General features: G+C 31.5%; 3 protein-coding genes and 1 non-coding gene across 4 annotated transcripts; all 4 read right to left on the minus strand.

Moving 5' to 3' along the window:
* Positions 1-7,991: 7,991 nt before the first annotated feature.
* Positions 7,992-9,877, minus strand: Phb1 (prohibitin 1). The gene is made up of 4 exons (XM_015320825.2): positions 9,717-9,877; positions 9,186-9,295; positions 8,684-9,105; positions 7,992-8,584 (listed from the first exon to the last, which is right to left on the minus strand). Exons 2-4 carry the CDS (start codon positions 9,271-9,273, stop codon positions 8,276-8,278), a joined length of 819 nt encoding a protein of 272 aa, XP_015176311.1. The 5' UTR covers positions 9,274-9,295; positions 9,717-9,877; the 3' UTR covers positions 7,992-8,275.
* Positions 9,878-10,040: 163 nt separating this feature from the next.
* Positions 10,041-10,114, minus strand: TRNAN-GUU (transfer RNA asparagine (anticodon GUU)). Its single transcript has one exon. It is a non-coding gene; the product is annotated as a tRNA-Asn (tRNA).
* Positions 10,115-10,247: 133 nt separating this feature from the next.
* Vhdl (larval-specific very high density lipoprotein) lies at positions 10,248-16,440 on the minus strand. The gene is made up of 16 exons (XM_015320823.2): positions 16,248-16,440; positions 16,016-16,054; positions 15,600-15,898; positions 15,375-15,518; positions 15,133-15,309; positions 14,923-15,065; positions 14,463-14,837; positions 14,058-14,386; positions 13,352-13,971; positions 12,358-13,253; positions 12,143-12,272; positions 11,828-12,064; positions 11,397-11,747; positions 11,050-11,329; positions 10,671-10,962; positions 10,248-10,592 (listed from the first exon to the last, which is right to left on the minus strand). The coding sequence occupies exons 1-16, from the start codon at positions 16,273-16,275 to the stop codon at positions 10,406-10,408; spliced, it is 4,527 nt and encodes a 1,508-aa protein (XP_015176309.1). The 5' UTR covers positions 16,276-16,440; the 3' UTR covers positions 10,248-10,405.
* A 1,646-nt stretch (positions 16,441-18,086) lies between these two features.
* LOC107066311 (inosine triphosphate pyrophosphatase) lies at positions 18,087-19,098 on the minus strand. Its single transcript, XM_015320826.2, has 2 exons — positions 18,954-19,098; positions 18,087-18,859 (listed from the first exon to the last, which is right to left on the minus strand). The coding sequence occupies exon 2, from the start codon at positions 18,686-18,688 to the stop codon at positions 18,119-18,121; it is 570 nt and encodes a 189-aa protein (XP_015176312.1). The 5' UTR covers positions 18,689-18,859; positions 18,954-19,098; the 3' UTR covers positions 18,087-18,118.
* Between the last annotated feature and the right edge of the window lie 40 nt (positions 19,099-19,138).

Consider the following 19,138-nt stretch of genomic DNA (forward strand, 5'->3'; position numbering starts at 1 on the left):
TTTCATCTATTCTTCCCTCCCCCCGCCCCCCGCCCTCCCCTCCCACTTTTTCTTCAAACTTTTCCGTCAAGATCTTCCTTAGAGACTTGAAAAGAGGACGAACGAAGAAAACGAGGGAAGGAAAGCTCGTTTATCGTCGTATCCTGTGCCTCCTTGCTTCTGTGTGAATATATATATATATATATATATATGTATGTATGTATATGTACGTGCGTGGCCTGCTTTTTACCTTCTAATGAAGATTTATTACGTTATCATCTCTCTCTTTCTCTCTCTCTCTCTCTCTGTCTCTCTCTTTGTGGCTGCTTTTATTTGACGTTACGGTTAATCTTGCTGGTTATCGTTATGCGCCATAAAAAAGTTATGGAAAAAGAAAAAGAAAAAAAGACCACGTAAATAGCTTAGGCTAGGTCAAAAATTTTACTTTGCGAAAGATTATATAGAAAAAGAAATAAAATAGATTAAAAAAAGAGAAAATAAAGTGGTTAGATATAAAATGAATTTGAAAAAGCACATTGTTCTTTTGTTCTTTAAAAAAGAATCAACCCCATTATTATTTAATTTAATGTAAAATGTGTAAAAATAAAATACTATAAGTAAAAAAGGGATAAATAATTTGTTGTTGTTGTTGTTGTTCTTCTTCTTCTTCTTCATAAAATTAGAAAATAATAAAAAAAAATATTGAAGAACGTTGTCGTAAGATAGATAGTCGAACGAGAAAACACGTTAAGAAGATAAAAGAAGTGAGAGAGAACGGGAAGGCCCGGTGACCACAAGAGGTCGCGTGACGGAAGCACCAGGGATCGGGGCACGCACACATCTCCACGAATGCATTTATTTGCATCCTGCCAATGTGTACCTGTACCTTGAGATGCAACTCTCTTGCTACTAGGCTACACACGTGTGTGCTACTAGTATCTATATATATATATATATTATAAACACACTTTTAAACTATGTGTCGTACATTTGATATATGGCGCATGCGTGTTACATTGACGATAGATTTCAACAAATTATATTTTAAATTTATATAAACATAATCATAACAAATGAATTATTCATAATTTATAACATTGATCTATATTGAATAATATAATATTAATATTAAAAAATGATCATTTATCAAAATGACGAAATAACCTCCATCCTAACCATCCTCCAATGAGGATGCATTTTTTTTTTTTTTTTTTTTTTAAATAAATCTAGTTGATTCAAAGTGAATCAATATAATATAAAATATAAGAAACTTGGTAAAATTCAGGTATAGCAGTAGCAGTAGCAGCAACAGCAACAGCAGAAGCAGCATCTGAGGATGTAGCAATTACGTCTGGGACTCGTTGGCACAGACGGACGAACCGCAAGCACGGAACGCCTTTTGCGTTACACATATGTTACTTTTTCCCTTCTCCTCTTCCTCTTCTTACCTTCTTCCTTCTTTCTCCTCCCTCCTCGCTCTCCTTCGTACCCTACCCCTTTCCGAATTAATGTCCATACGAAAGGCACGGAAGACGTTTCTCTGGGAAATGCGAAACGTTGCCCCTTTGTCTACACACGAGCCTCTTTTACTTTACAGAACAACTCATCGTCGATCCAAAACATCGCGATGACTACGAGAACCGAGACAACTCTTTGGATCATCATTATCATCATTATAATCATCATCATCATCATCATCATCATCATCTTTCTCTCTTTTTCTTTTTTTATTCTTACATATTTTTCCATAATTTTATGATCCAAAAGACCGAAAATGAGAACGTTTCGTGTCACATAAAATTTGATTTAATTTCAAATTTTTATTGGATAAATTTTGAATGAAATTTTATGAACCATCTGATGTTGGTGATGGTGATGATGGTGATGATGGAGGTAGACAAACTACCAATCGTGTGTCCTTGCACTCAGAGAGTCCTTGAAAATATCTTTCTTACGGATTGCTGCTACTCACCCAAACTGGCGTCCGAAAAATTCTTCGAAATGTCACTGAACACACCAGTGCCTACAGACTCGCGTGACTTTGTAGAGAAATTACTTGCTTAAATGTAAATCGAAGGGTCGAAAGAGCGCTTCTGTGTAACTACGTCCTTCTCTCTCTCTCTCTCTCTCTCTCTCTCTTTCGTTATATTTTTTTTTCATATACCTGAAACATTAAAGTAAAAGTCAAAAAATAAATCCTACGGATAATTATTAAATCTCGTCGTTTGACGAGAGACAAAATTTACATAGTGTGAGCTCTCTAAAATTATTTTCATTAAAAAATAAGAAAAAATATGTAATTTTAAAATTATTTTCGTTATTAGGTATTACACACACACTGTGATCGTAAAAAAAAAAAAAAACTGGCGCATCGCGAAAGCTCGCACGCGCGTTGTTTCCGCCTTAGTCTGATCGATGGTGGATAACGGTGACCCTGAAACAAACCCGTATGACCCCATATACGCGCAAAACATCGTATAGCTACGAATCTCTTATTTTCTCGCGCTGTCACTGACAATAGAAATTCACGATAGTCTTACTTGAGGTCCGCACGCAATGACCTCCGCTTTCCTGAGGGCACTCGTCAAGAGGAAGTCTACTACTCGCACTAACGGTAGCAAAATATACTTCAAGATTAACGCACATTTTTTTTTTTTTTTACATACTTTTGCAAAAAAGAACAAAAATATATCAATCTATGATATGTCATTTTTGTCATGGTATTTTATGTATAACTAAAATATCATTTGTTATGTTATTTTTGTCATGGTATTTTACGTACATTCAAAATATCATTTTTATTATCTTTTTATATCGAACAATTTTTCATAATTTCTTTTAAATAATATAAAAGCATAAATTATTAATAAATAATTAGCCATTGATATTTTAATATATATATATATATATATATATATATATATATATATATATATATATATATATATATATATATAAATTACGTGTCACGTTGTTTGTCCGCAATGAACTCCTAAATTACTGAACCGATTTTAATGAAATTTTGCATACTCTGTGCAGTTTCATCCAACTTGAAAGATAGGATTGTTTATATCATTCTAACAGATGGCAATATAAGGTAATTCGTTGACTTAAAGACGTGTGTATCGGACTGATTGTGAACTACAGCAACGCATGGCGGGGCATCCCTAGTTAATAAATAAAATTGCAATTTAATATAATAATATACGATTTAAGAGATGCATTTTTATCTATAATTATATGCAACTGACTTTATATGTTTCCATCAGCAAGATTACAAAATAAGATATGAAGAATGTTCTGAAAAAAGATCAAAACTGCATTGCACTCGGTCCATGAACCACCAGCTAGAAGATAATAGGTCAACGATGAAATCGACAGGGATTGCACTTATTGAAAATTACCCCATCGCGTGCAACTTTTCGAACGGGCAACCGAAAAGATATAAAAGAGGTGAAATAAAAAAAAAAAACAACAACGACGACGACGACGACGACGACGACTACGAGTTGCATCAAGCGTGTTCAAAATTGCGAATATACACGGTGGAACCTTATTTCTATGCTGAATTAAAAAGGGATCAGATAACCGATGAGATGAAGCCGTGATTTTGTTCGTAGTCATTTTTATTTTTTGACTCCTCAATACCAAACATTTCGGTCCTTCATTTGGTCAATCAGTGAATCTAAATAATAAATAAAAAAAATATATATAAAAATGTTCTGTTACAAACAGAAAGTACACACACACACACGCACGTAATTTGGTAATATTCGATAGTTCAGAAAATGTCTACTAACAGTTAACAATTTGGTTTCCATTTACGATTATTTGAGAAGAACAAGAGACAAAGTAGCAATACCACGCACGGTTTGTTCCTCTCTGAAATAGTCGTTGGTCATTCCGAAACAAAAGAAGATGGTGGGCATGCACACCCGTTTAAAATCCAGCTCCATCCAATTTTCCAGACTTTAATGCGAGCGTTGGTCAGCGGATGGACGATTCGTTTCGTGGCCTCGAGCAAATCCCACAAAATACAGAGGCAACCATCACCATCACCATCACCACCACCTCGTCGTCGTCGTCGTCGTCGTCGTAGTCGTCATAGTCGTGTGACCAACCAACCAACCCTCTCCTCGTGTTTGTTGGCGAATACAGAAATCGTTGTTGTACAAGTGAAAGAGAATGGAAGAGAAGTTTTTGGGGTAAAAAGCCTTAGGCGCGACAAATAGAGAAACAACGAATTGAACATGCTCTTTCGTTTTCAAGCTTTTCCCTATTAATTAACAACATTTCCTTAACGAGCTATCGCATGACCGGTTGCGTTTATTATTACTCTCTCTCTCTATCTATCTCTTTCTATCTCTTTCTACGAACAAATTTAATCTCCTTCTCTCTGTCTCCTATCTATCTAAAGAAAAAGCTTTGACGGTTTCAAAGCGATCGTTACGTCGACTCATCGCGTATGACTCGACGACTTCCATCGGCTAACAGAATAAAGCGGTATAACGGAGATATTAATTAAGATTATTTATCTTCGATCGATCGGTTACACTCCGAATACGAACAAATTTTATTTATATATATATATATAATATCTAAGAGAGAGAAAAAGAAACAATTCAAACTATTTTATTTTTAATTTTTAATTAAAATTCCAATCATTTTTCTTAGCAATAGAAATTGTTTCTACATTGTACAAAATAAATCAAATAATTAAACAATTATATAAAAATATTACACACTATATTGATAATTTTGAACTTAATTATTATAAAAAAAAAACACACAAAACAAAAAATTCAATTTTAAATCTAAAATATTAAATATCAATGAAAATACTTTGATAATAAAAGTGTAAAGAAACAAGTTCTAAAAGTTGAGTTAATCGTTTTGGGTCTGTGTGAATAGTTTGCATATACATACATATATAATATATATAAAAAAAAATATATATATATATATAATATGTTCGGAGGGGTTGTGCCAAAGGGCCAAGACGAACGGACACGTTCGCCTAAGGCGATTTTGTCCCTGAGGAAGGCCATCGGCATATGCAGCTCGCGTGCTTCACCATGAACCAGGAGGAACGAATGTAACAGGTGCAGATGCGGAGGAAACGATCGTTAGTTCAGCAGTCCACGGCACGCGGTATATGTATATATATGTATGTATATATGTATGTATATATGTATGTATGTGCACGGCGTCTATTATGATTCTTTTCGTAATTAGTCCTTCTCCCTTCCATTTAAAAAGCGCCCCTGGCCCTCTTTCCATCTCTCTCTTTCTCACTCACTACTCGATCTCGAATATACCTATCGTTCCTCTTTATTTCTTTATTTACTTTATATATCTATCTTTCTTTCTTTCATTCTTTCATTCTTTCATTCCTTCCTTAACACGCATATGACCTGACCACTCGAGTTATTTATTCATCCCTAGAGAAATAACAATTCTTAAAAACATGTCATATTTAATCTCTTTCAATAAACAATATCATGATCATTTTGTTGCATTGTTTTTTAAATATCAATTTGAAGAATATTGTACAATGTAAGGATAGAAATCATTAGCGTTAGAAATAATTACATTAGAATAATTAGCAATAGAAAATAATCAACAAAAAGAAAAAAAAATAAAGAAAACGTTGACCTACATTCTATTATGAACGAACTCTTTTTATTTCTTCTTCTATATTTAGATTTATATATAAATGTCATTGAGAGGGTAAGAATTTTTCAGTAGTAACTTAGATTATAATCGGAGTGTGTTGCATCTCTTCCAACTCTCTTTTTAAATACGCGAGACCAGGACACGATCTAGGGCAGCTTTCGAATGAAGAAGACTACGTTTTGTACCTTGTGAAATATATAGAGAACACGTATACATTTATATAGATATATATAGATATATATATTTAGGAAAGCGCCTTGGCAAGGGATTCCGCGCAGAGGGGTCGGCTGTTTGCGCCTCTCGACAAATAAGGGGAAGTCGTTATCCCGTGGATGGGAGGAGTAATTAACTGCTTCTACCTCCTTTCTGCTGGTTCCACCCGCTCCCAGCATCCTTCCTTTCCGGTTTCTACTCGAAGGAGTAGACTTAAGGAGGACCGCTTAGGCTTTCACGGTGTCGTGTCTTCATTATTCACGCTAATCTGCTTTCGTCTTGTGCCTTTACCACACCGATCTCTCCTCCTCCTCCTCCTCCTTCTTCTCCTCCTCTTCTTACTCTTACTCCTTACCTTTTCCCTCTCCCTCTTACTCTCCTTTCCTATTGACTCATGAAAATCAGGTAACAATTTCACCAAGGCAAAGGATCAAAGGCAAGCGGAGATTTTCAACAACATTCTCCTTCTTACTATGAGAAATGCTATGCAACCTTTCGTTCCTCCTCCTCCTCCTCCTCCTCCTCCTCCTATTCCCCTCCTCTCCTTTCTCTTATCTTTCTCAATTCTATGGTCTTCTTGTGATACTCGATATCGATCGCATTCAAACGTTAAGATGTTTCTATTCAAAATGCTATTATTACATTTTCATCTCGCGACAATTCTCTTGGTAATAAGTGAAATCAAACGTAGATAATATTAATGTAACGACGATATCAAAAAATGATTTACTACATTATTTGTCATCGTACAATTATTTCGTTGTTTATAATTATGAAAAAAAAAAAAAAACAGAAAAAGATACGTCACAGTTATTTCTAATATAATATTTCGTTGAATTGTTCATAAACACAACAAAAGCAAACAGCTTATATTATTATGTGTTAATACGATCTATATGATATCAATTTCTTTTGAAAATAATATTACGATGAGATGCCAAGACAATTTACATATTTTCTTTATCATATTACAATTTTGTTTTTTTTTTTCTATGAAAATAATGAAAAATGAATAACATTGTATATATATATATATATTTATATATATGAAAAGTTTCATATCTCTTTTCTCATATACTTTGTTGAATGTTTCTATACACAGAAGCATAACAGAGCTTTATAATATGTTATACAATAATCTACGGTAAATTTTCTTGGATATATAACTTGAATTTTTACCGAAGACCACCTGTGTAAGGTACCCCGCGGTGATCGGCAAATTGTGATGGATTGTTTTCTCTGTTAACAGGTTCTGCCGACAGACGCGAGACGAAAGCACACCGACTGAGATAATCTCTCATCAATTTCGGTTGCTTGATTGATCATCATGATTCGTTGCACGACCGGTCGCAATAAGCGATCAAAGAACAACGTTGCACGACCTTCTCGATGTGTTAAAAAGAATTCGAACTTTACGATCTTAAGAGAAGGAGCATTTAATTGAAGATGAACCATCAACAGATGAATTTTATAATTAAAGAAACATCGTATCGAATGTGAAAATGCAATATGATCTTTGAAAATGTGAATCCCCCTTTTTTTTTTTTTTGTTTCTTATGGAAATCATGTAATAAATATCAAAATTACCTCAAGCAAAGAAAAACATTGATACACAACACAACAAGTTCATTAGCGAATGTACGTACAATTTTGGTATACGTGTAATTATTATTTTATTATTAATATGCTTTTTTTTCAGTATCTATCTAATAGTGGCAAATTAATAACGTTTTTTTTTTTTATTATTATTATTTATATGCATATCTTATCCCAAAGAAGTGTTTTTAATAGTGTGCATATTGCTGTATCATCATTAGTCTTGTTAAATTCATTATTCAACAGTATTGTTAATATATAAATGCAAGAAAAAAAATTCGATAAATTCTGAACTATTCGTGAGAAATATTTCTACAAAAATATTCATATTATCTGTAAATAATTAATGAACAACAAAATCGTTAAATAAATCAATTAAAGATAATATTTCTTTGCTACGAGCAATCTTATGTTTTGTTTCATTAATTCTTACTATTAAAACTTAAGTATTAGTTATTTAAAAATGATAGGGCTTGATTTGTTAATTCGATATAGGATTAATTTGAAAAGATATTTACAATGTTCAATAAAAGGGATAAAAGTATATATGATTATTAAAAAAGAAATACAAATTGTCAAATTAATTTGAAAGTATTATGAAATTCTATTTTTCTATATATATATATATATATCTGCTATGCAACACTTTCAGGGAATTATTTGCCACATTGAATATGCTATCAGCACGCAAATGCATTCCTTCACGATGTAAATGCTCAACTTATTCATACATATGTATATATATATATATATATATATTATATATGTATGCTTATAAATGTATGTATACTGATCAATTCACCTTTATTATTTACTGAGGTAAGTTGAGCAATACATTTTGACCAGAAGGTAAATATGTTATTTGTCGTGAGTTTGCTAAATTAAATGCAATGTCTTCAGCAGCTTCGATTCTTCTAAGTTCAACAAGACCATCACCAGCACTGCCAAGAGATTCTGCTATTAAACTAGCAGCTTGAGCATCACCCTCTGCTGTAATAATAGCAGCTTTCTTTTGTTGTTCAGCTTTTTCTACTAAGAAACGAGCCTTTTCTGCATCCTGTTGTGCAACTTGCTTCAATTCTACAGCATGAGTAAATTCTTTTCCAAAAGTTAAATGTGTCTAGAAAAAAAACACATACACACACAAATTTATGAAAGTTTCATGAAATGTATGAAATAATAGATACTTATCTACTTATTTTTATATTAAACTACTTACAATAGATATATCATCTAAAATAAGACCAAATTGAGAAGCTCTTTCCGTTAGATCTTCGCTAACTTTTTGAGATACTAATTCACGTTGAGTAATCAATTCTCCAGCATCAAATTGTGCGACAACAGCTTTCAATACTTCAGTTGTAATAGATGGTAATACTCTCTCATCATAGTCAACACCCAAAACATTGTATATCTTAGGTAATGAATCGGGTACTGGTCTAAAGAGAATACGAAGTGTGATGTTCACATTCTGTAAATCCTTGCTACCGGTAACAACAGGAACATTTCTTGGTCTTGAACGTATATCAAAGATAATAGGTTTTTGTACCCAAGGAATGAGAAAATGTGTTCCTTCTCCTACTACTAGACTTTTAATACCGACAAATCTGTCAAAGATGACAGCTCTATGTCCTCCATCGACTAAAACATAAAACAAACAAGTATAATGTAAGAAATCATATTATATTTATCATATTATTTATTTAAAAATGTTTACCAACCATTATACAGGGCAGTACTAACAGCAGTTCCAACAAGACTTAGTCCTAATCCAAACTGACCTAATCGATTGAAAAATTGTGATCCCATTTTGTATATGCACTACCTGCAACTAAACATAACCTTAAATTAGTCAATTACTTTATCATGTGCTTAATATTCTGATGCAACACCCCTAATAGTATTAACTGTAACAAGCATTACATTATTGAACCTAACCTAAAAATAGATTTAATGCACCAGTAAAATGTTGATAAAAAAAAGTATAAGTAAAACTAAAAAACGCTTCTTTTATATAATTTACAATTACATTTAATATATATACTATATTACACGTGTATATATGTATGTAGATAAATGAGTACACGCGAGATAATTCATGAATATATGACCTACCGGTTAAAGCAAATTGTTAAATTTAAAAGGCACATAATTAAATGACTGTATTTATATATATATACTTAAAATATAAAATAACTTAAATATAAAATAATATTAAATAAATGTTATAAACCGGTATTAGGAGTACTTACGTAACGATTGGTGTCTTTTTAGTTCGAATTTATCACTTTTCTCCTTCGTACGGCGTTCATGCGTGGATAAGGAAAAATGGATTCCACACGAGCGGTGCACGAATGACCGATTAGAGCGCCATTCTTTAATGCGGTATCAACTGGATGTACTAATTGATATTCATAAGTCGGTATTCATAAAAAAAACTTTTAAATGCATAATTATGTGACTTACAATATATGCATATTGAAAATATTAATGTTATATATTTTAAATAATTATTATTATTTATATGTTTGAATAAATATAATAGGTTATTAAAAAAATGCAAAAAAAAAAAAATTCGCCCCCGGGTGGGCTCGAACCACCAACCTTTCGGTTAACAGCCGAACGCGCTAGCCGATTGCGCCACGGAGGCTGTTATTCTAGACTCTCTTATTGAATTACATTACATGCATTATTATGGTTATTATTATTATAAGTCTATGTTATATTAAATTAAATAATTGATACTTATAGGTATGTATATATAAAAAAAATGAAACATCGTATTAACGAAACTCTAATTGTACAATTTTATTTATTCTCTTCTCTTAATTTCTAATTATTCTAATAATTTTAGTTTAAACTCATACGTGAATATAAACATAAGATGAAATTTGAAAAGAAAATATATAATTACTTATTAAGAAATATTATGTTTTAGTGTTCAAAGAACAATGGTACTATAGACCTTAGGAAGTTTCTCTTTATGCGTATTATCCAGGTGTCCACACACTCCGGAGACAAGACCCTGAAGGGAAGTGTCTAAAGCAATAGTCAAGCTGTTAGGAGTATAGAATATTTCAAATGGTATATGAGTTTGTACAATCAGATGTTCGTAGTGGTTGGTAATCCTATATAAAAGAAAGACAAAATTAGAATTATAATAAAAAAGATAAATAATATTATTTATACAATATCTATTAACTTACTTGAAAGTATATTTGGTTAACGCATCATGAGGCTCTACTACACCTTTCTCGATCTGCTTAACTATGTTACCATTAATCGTGACTACTGGTTTGCCTTCTTTTGGAACTATTTCAATTACATGTTCTCCAATGAACACTTTAGCAAATACATTGTTTTGAACAACCTTTACGAAAACTGCATAAGTGTTATGTACATAATCGCCAGATACCAAAGTCCATTGATCAGAAACGGTGTAAGGAATAACACCCTTATCGGCCGTAAGAAGAACTTGAGGATATATAGTACAGATTTCTATAAGAAAAATATATAATTCATATTCATTAGCATAGTTCCATTTAATATTAAATAAATAATAATGATATTTGAAAATAATCTTACTCATTTGTTCTGTAAGTAGGTTATTTAGGAAGTTTAATGGGAAGTGAGTATTAAGCATCCACATAGTCGCCAATTTGTTACCAAATGGTAATTCAGTAATTTCATAACCGTGAGTTGGTGTGACAACGGATACGTTTACGTTATCAGTTTCAACTGGACATTCAACGATTACTTTTATCTTGCCAGGTTCAACATTTGTATTATAAGAAACATGAGGTGAGAAAATAGCTCGAACTGAATCCTCAAGCATAGTTAGTTTGGATACAATGGTCTGAGGTATCTAAAATAGATCATTTTATTATTATAATGCGAAGTAAGATACTTAGAGAATAAGTTTGTTTATTTACCTTCTTGTAAACAATATTTGCAGTATATTTTCTCATAGTTGTGTAAAGGATTGTTTCACGGATACAGTTCTCAGTTTTAGGAATGTGTCCTTGCTTGGTGGAGAAGATTTCTTTTTGAATATCTTTAGTGCAAGCGCCGTTTATGCTATCATAAGACATCTGTTTCTTCTGTTCTTCGCTTAATTCGCTCTTCATCGTTAACGTTACTACTGTATCATCGCGAACACATTTGTCGTCATTAGTGTGGCCCATTGTAACAGAAACTTTAGTGTTAACTTCTTCTTTCGTCATGCCAAGTTTCAACGGGTCGACTGAGATTATCGGATAATTGTGCTGTCCATCTATGCAAATCTAATCGACCAAATATTTATTGTCAAGTAAACGTGTTCAATTTGAATTCGATTTTAAAAATGATCAGAATAATTAATTACCTTCAATTTATTTTCGCCTGGTGTGACACGAGTAATTTGTACTTTGAGATTGTTGTTAACGTAACCTTGACTAGTTTCAAAATTAACATTAAGGTCCCATGAACGAACAGTCGTGTTGGTGGATGCTGCTCTAACATCGATGGTACCGTGAACGTTTAATTTCTTGCTGCTAAGAGGATGCATCTTTTCAAACATATGATCTACATTTTCAATATTCCCACGCAAACTTACATCGATCTATAGTAGAAATAAATAACAGTCATTTAATTAAGAGAATTAAAATAAAACGCAAAGTTACAATTTGTTGTTGCTTACGCTCGAAGTTGGATGTAAGATACTTGGTTGAATCTTGATCAGATTTCCACAACTGCCTATTTCTGGGGAAATTAAGTTGTCCCATAATTGTTCACGAATTCCCATGATCCATTGAACAGTCTTGCTATCCCTAAATTAAAAATAATCATTATTTAATATTTTATAGAGAAAAAAGTGTGTGTAAATTCATTCATAAATATATAATTAATACCAACCAAGTATTTTTGTTTTCAGATGACATTGCTTTTATCCAATTAGCCTTTTGAGTAGTAGGTGTAATTGTACTCTCGCAATCAAAGATCGACATTGAGTATTGAAGACCAGCATCCTCAGAATCGTAAGTACTTTGATAATTTTTCTTATGTTCTGTACCCTTTGTGACAACTTCGTGATGATGACAAGTAGCACAACTTTTCTTCAATTCATCATTATCATCGTCGGTAATAGTAACGTAATTCTTCACATGAGTTAATAGACCAGAAATCGAATATTTGTTTACTGGTAGTCTTTGCGATGTAACTGTGAGACTAGACATTTCTTTATTGTAAACGATATTTATGTCAAGAGGTACGGCAATATCATTAGAAGTAACTCGACGAATAGATTGCCAAACATCAGCGATTGGATTATAGATCGACATAAAGTATTCACCGTGTCTCCATAATCGAGCATCTAATTTGAGACCCAGATTAAGAATTGCATTATCTTTGGTAATATGAGTATTTATTTGCGCTGACGACATAACTGGGATTCTCGTGGAAAGTACAGCTTGAAGACCCATATCAGTAGGTACTTGCATTTCGTAGAATGTATCGTATAAGACGTTCTGTATATTCATATTAGCATTGGAAAGAATACTCTCAACATTTTCAATTTTATCAAATACTGAAACAACATTATTTTTATCTAAGTGAAGTGTTTGGACTACTTGATCGTTAATCGTTATGGTAAGATCCACGTTAATATCATGATCCAATGGCATATCTTTTGCCACTTTCTTAAGAATATTTTTAACATTCTCATTTGCAATGTTTCCAGCAATTTTAATATTAGGTAAAAGTTGTGTCACCATCTTCATGACTTCATGCGAACCAGTAACGCTCCAATAAATCTATACAAATAAAATTCATATTTGATCATTTCAATTATTGATAACAACGATTAATAATTCATACATAACTATTTATAAATTGTAAACATAATACTTACTCCAAAAACGGCGGTTCTTTTGCGGGCAAACATGTAGATATGTTCGACAGAACCAACATGCGGTATTCCAGTAAGTTCATCGAGAATAAGAGATGCTTTGGCAGTCTCACCAAATTCGTATTTGGGATTAACATAATCTACGCAATAATTAACAGAAAGAGGACCAGGAACGTTTCTGATCCTGGTAAATCTTAAAATTTTTCTGGCCATTTCTCGAACTGGACGAAGACAAGGATCAACGGAATTTGCTAAGCCTTTAATGGTTGACACATGGTAGTTATAGAGATGTTCGTTTTTCTCGTAAACCATAAGCCAGTAAAGATTCATAATACGTCCCATATGTGGCAATTGATTAATTAGAACATTGTAAGCAGCAATTCTGACGGTCAATGGCAAACTGGTGTCAGCGAGAACTGGCCAAAGTAAATTGTGAGCATAACGGAGATCATTTATGATCGTTTTCTGAATAGCCCAAATAGCTGCTACACGAATGTGATTAGGTTTGTCAGAGATGACTAAATCGCCACGGATGATAGGTTCCAAAATTGGATGAATCTGTTTTAGCTGTACGTTCTTCAAAGCCAATATGTAAACCAGTTTCATTTGATACGTTGGTTCGTCTATAAAATACGCAATTTTTTTATTAAAATTCTTTCATATATTATTTATAAAATGATGAACATCGTAATTAAAAATATCTACTTACTTTTAATATGCTCGTAGAAAATATCTTTGAGATATTTGTTAATTAATATTTGATTGATAATCGTTTTATCCTTGTAAGTTTTGTGAATTATCCTGGAGAAACATAATATGCTTGCAACCTTAACATCCTTACTCACGTCGTACTCTAATTTAAGAAGATCTTCCAAATCCAAAAGGAGTCGTTCGTTTGGTGATTGTATGTGCATTGGCAATTTATGGAGCATCATAAGAGCGTTTCCATCGGAGACTTTGTGTTTAACGATAACATTCTTTGTAAAAAGACAACTGGCAGCGGTACCAACAGTTGGAACTATTTGAAGGAAGATGTTCCTAAAGAGAAAAATAAACAATTTTAATGATCGTCCAAAAATACGCATTTGTAAAAATCTAAACATCAAATACATACTTAACAGAAACCTCTTTTGGAGTCTTTGGATTTTGAATAGAATTAAATACTTCTTCGAGAGATTTAACATCCAAATGTTTCATTGTATTAAAAATTCTGTTGACTGTTTGACCGTGTTTCCAATCGGGTTCTTTCATTTCCAAATGATTTTCTTCAAGATAATCCGCAGCTTCGATCAACATTTTCTTTAATTTAGGAATAAGTAATTCAAGATTAATTAAATGTCTTCCTTGAGTAAGATCTTCGCTAGTCGTACGTGTGTTCTCTGGATGCTTTTGGAAACTAACGTCGCGTACGAGAGAACATGTTTGGAAATTAACGACAGGTAAATTTATTTGTGTTTGTGGTACGACAGTCTCCAGAACCAAAGTTTGACTATAAAAAAAAAACGAACAAATAACAAAATGATTTCACATTAAAACATGGTTCATCGAAAGAATAAGAATTTCATGATAATTACTTGTTCAAAAGATAATGAGCTTCAGATCTAGCTTGCCACGGGAAATAATTGACAACACCATGACCAATTAATTTAGTAATGAGAACTTCATCTCCTTGATTTTCAACCTCGAAAACTCTTCGACTTGCGGTACTCATAGAATTCTATTGACAAATAATTGTGTTATGAATATAAAAATAAAAATGTATATCGTAAATAATGAATCCTTACCTCAGGTTCTACGTAACATTTCTCGCATTCCAAATGATCGAAAGTTTTCTGAACGAAGTTGGTGCAATTATTTGGTTCGTACAACTTAGTGACGACGAAAATGTTACTCGATTGCGGATTAACCTGGTCTTTCGGATGGACATCGTAGGTCACTTGACAGTCACCGTGTATGGTGTTCTAGTGGTAACAACCAAAGAGAACATTAATCGCTATACGGGATGTCCCCGTCAGTCGTTACCCACCTCTGTTACAATGAAACTGTGTGGTTTAATCGGTTGCGTTTGAAGTTTTATCAAAGAAAAATCTAATTGAAGTGCCGAGGCTATTCCTTGTTTCACATTTTTCGACCAAATTGGCTCATTTTCTTGGAACTTCACTCCTTGAAACTGAAAAATTAAATTAAATTAAATTAAACAATTTGTTAAAAAAAAAAAAAAAAATACAATGAATGAATTTTTGAACAATACCTTGCCGTTCTCATCGTAGACAACTAAGAATGGTTCTTCAAGAGCTTTAGAAGCTTCCAAGATCGGATTGAAATTAGAGACACGTTCGTAATGTGCCGATTGGCCATTAAACAAACCAAATTTAGAATTGCTAAGTTTTATGTAATAAGCATTGTTCAAAGTTGGATCACTTGTATCGTGTTTTACATAAAGAACGCTTTGTAGACCAAATTGTGATGCATATGGTACCGGTTCAATTGTTCCTGCCTTAACGTCAGCATAGTATTTATAGATTACGGTTTTTCCATGAGGAAAATGTGCTAAGAATTCAAATAAATACTAATTAATAGCCTTAATTAAATAAATTTTTTTTCTTATATATATACTCTTAGAGAAAAATTAAAATATAATAATTATTTTCAAATAATAAAATATACCTGGTATCGCTGTTGTTGCAGCGACGAACACCAGCAAGGCTGTAAAGAAATGCAAATATTTAAATAATAAAAATCCATTATATAAAATTGCAATGAAATTCTAGCAAAAATTTATACAGAGAGAGAGAGAGAGAGAGAGAGAGAAAAATAATAATTGTTACTTGGAACGAATTTTTGGAAACATTTCTTTGTAAGATAATATTGTTTGTTCACTTGCTAAGAATCGACTTACCGGTAAGCACATTCGTAGCAAGACCCATTGCTCCAAACTGGTCAAAATAATCAACGTTTTCTCTCTTTTATAAGGCGAAAAAGCACAAGTTTTGCCGGTAAAATGCAAAAGTGCACTCGATAACCCCAAAGGAAAGGGTGTTATACGTAAACCATACTGTTTATAATCAGTGTATTAAAGATAACCCTCGTTAATACGTATCGGTCTATCTGCTTTGCTTTCAGCCTTCGTAACTGACTGATAATATTGAAAAATCATCAATTCATGTGTACAATGTCTAAGAATCACGTGCACTTCCTAAGTGAAAAATAAATTTAATATTGTATTTTCCGGTCTTTCGAATAATAACCGCATCAGATATTTCTCTGGTTTTTCCTATTTAGTATGTGCGTAATACAAAACTTAGATTAAATATATATATATATATATAGTTATATGTGCAAATATTTATAGGAAAGATACATAGAAGATAAACTGATGAGTAAATTAATTCTTTGAAATATGAATAATGTCGAGGTAAATAGATCAACTGATACAATAAATTATTAGATATATATAATAGATAAAAAAATAGGTAGCTATCTCACAAATGGATCATATTCGATGTAAAATCTAATATAAATGTAATTATATGACATACAAATATTAGGGGGATCATTTATTCGTAATATACACCCCCCCCCCTATAGGAATTACAAAGTTAGTCAAAGAAATTAATCGTAAGTGTGTAAAAATAGAAATTAACTTTAATACCGTCTATCCAATGCAATAAATAAATAAAAAAAAAAAAAGAAATAATAAAAATTGTTGTTATCTTTCTTGATGATTTATGTTTTCTCTAGAGATCAAAGTTGCTTGTGGAAAGAAAGTTCTACTAAATATGTTTTATTGATAATTTATTAATATCATTTGATTCGATAGAAGAAAATGATTAATTAATAAATAATAATATATATATATATATATATATATATATATATATATATATATATATATTTGAATATATTATATTTGATTTAATACACGTTCACGATCATAGACAAGTTTTCTTCATACATTTTTTTTCTTTATTCGTATCGTACGAAAAATATGGATAATATGTTTTCAAAAAATTATTCTGACTTATCGAGATAAAAGAAACAACAATATTGAAAGTTCAATACTCGAAGAATTCCTTGTATAATATTCCGTTGTTAAATATATATATATATTTATTACTGATTATTATAACAGTCTTAACGATAACCTTAAGATGAAATAATTATTTTCTTCTAGTAAACGCCTACCACATTTTTTAACAAATAATTTCATTGATTAAATATATTTATTCATTTCGTTACTTTGTTTTTTGTTTTTTATTTTTTTTTTTCAACAATCATCGTTTAAATTTATATTTGGATACAAAGGACTTATAAATTCCAATTAAATCTGAACATTACTTGATATTATTAATAAATAAATCAAATAACAAATATGAGATTACGTGTTTACCAAATAAAGTGTCATATATGTATATACATATATATATATATGATAATTGATAATTCATTTTTTATTTATAAATAATAACGTTAGTGTTAATAAGTTTTGTGTATAAATTTGATAAATAGTATAAAATAAATACTACAAAATTTGATTTGAAATATATTTGTTTGAAAAAAATCATTATTGTTTTTAACCAATCCACGATATACGATATCTAATTTAAAATGAATATATTTTTTTTTTTTATATAATTTGGAAATGTGATTAAAATTTGTTCTTTGTTGCATCATTCGATAAAAATGAAGGATAACTTAAAATCTACATATTGTGCATTATATTTATAAATGCATATACTTCAAAGATATATTTTCATTTATTAAGGAAATTTATGATTGTTTTACAAAATAATCTTTTAATTTTTCCAATGCTTTGCTACGATGTGAAATTTCATTCTTCACTTCTTTAGGTAATTCGGCATAGGTTTTTTCATAATTTAAAGGTTGAAAACATGGATCCCAACCGAAATCTCTTGATCCTCGTGGATCGACGATGATACCTGGAACTCGTCCTTGAAAAAGAAGTACTGGAGTATTCTTATCTTCATTTTCGCAATAAGCGAATGTACAAACAGCTTCGGCACTTTTATCTTCCCAACCATGAAGCATTTTGTATAATCCCTCGGGTCCTAGTTTTTCTAAAAACCATTTTATGTAAGGTCCTGGAAGACCTTTCATTGCATTAAAGCAAAGACATGTATCTTCAATGATGACAGGACCTTTAACAATTTCTGCTGCCGCACGACATTTATCTCGGCAAATATCATCGATCTCACCTTGATATTCCGGAAGATCTATCTTTTTGCTCGTTATTTCGCGAGGAAAATTTTTGCCCAATATTGCGACAAATTCTTCCAACTTTTTAACGTTACCCGTAACAAAAACAATCGGTTTCGACATTGTAAAAATTAATTTGTTTCTATTGTTTAACGTAATAAAGAATTATAATATGCGAGAAAATGTTTCGTGAATTTTCAAATTTTGGCGCGCGCTATCGTTGTGATCACGTGACACATAAATCGATATTATAACTTGCTGTTAAACTAGTTATATGAGAATAGACAGAAGAATCTGTAAAATAACGTCAATTATCGAATTTTTTTTAATAATAATAGATCTAATAAACCATAATTATAATATTAAGATTGATATTTAAATTACTTACGTTGATAATTATCTATTTTATTTGATTAGTTATATGTAAGGACTATATTTACACAGAAGCCATATTGTTTCGAATCATGGCTACCACATTTTTAATCGTAAACCATCGAATTATGATATTTCGATTAATCGACTTAAGTATATCGTTGATAAATTTTATCTATTTATATATATATTTTTTTTAAT

The sequence above is a fragment of the Polistes dominula genome, unplaced genomic scaffold, assembly GCF_049000335.1.
Source record: "Polistes dominula isolate Pdom_NZ unplaced genomic scaffold, Pdom_raw_medaka contig_82, whole genome shotgun sequence".
In the NCBI taxonomy this organism is placed as follows: Eukaryota; Metazoa; Arthropoda; class Insecta; order Hymenoptera; family Vespidae; genus Polistes; species Polistes dominula.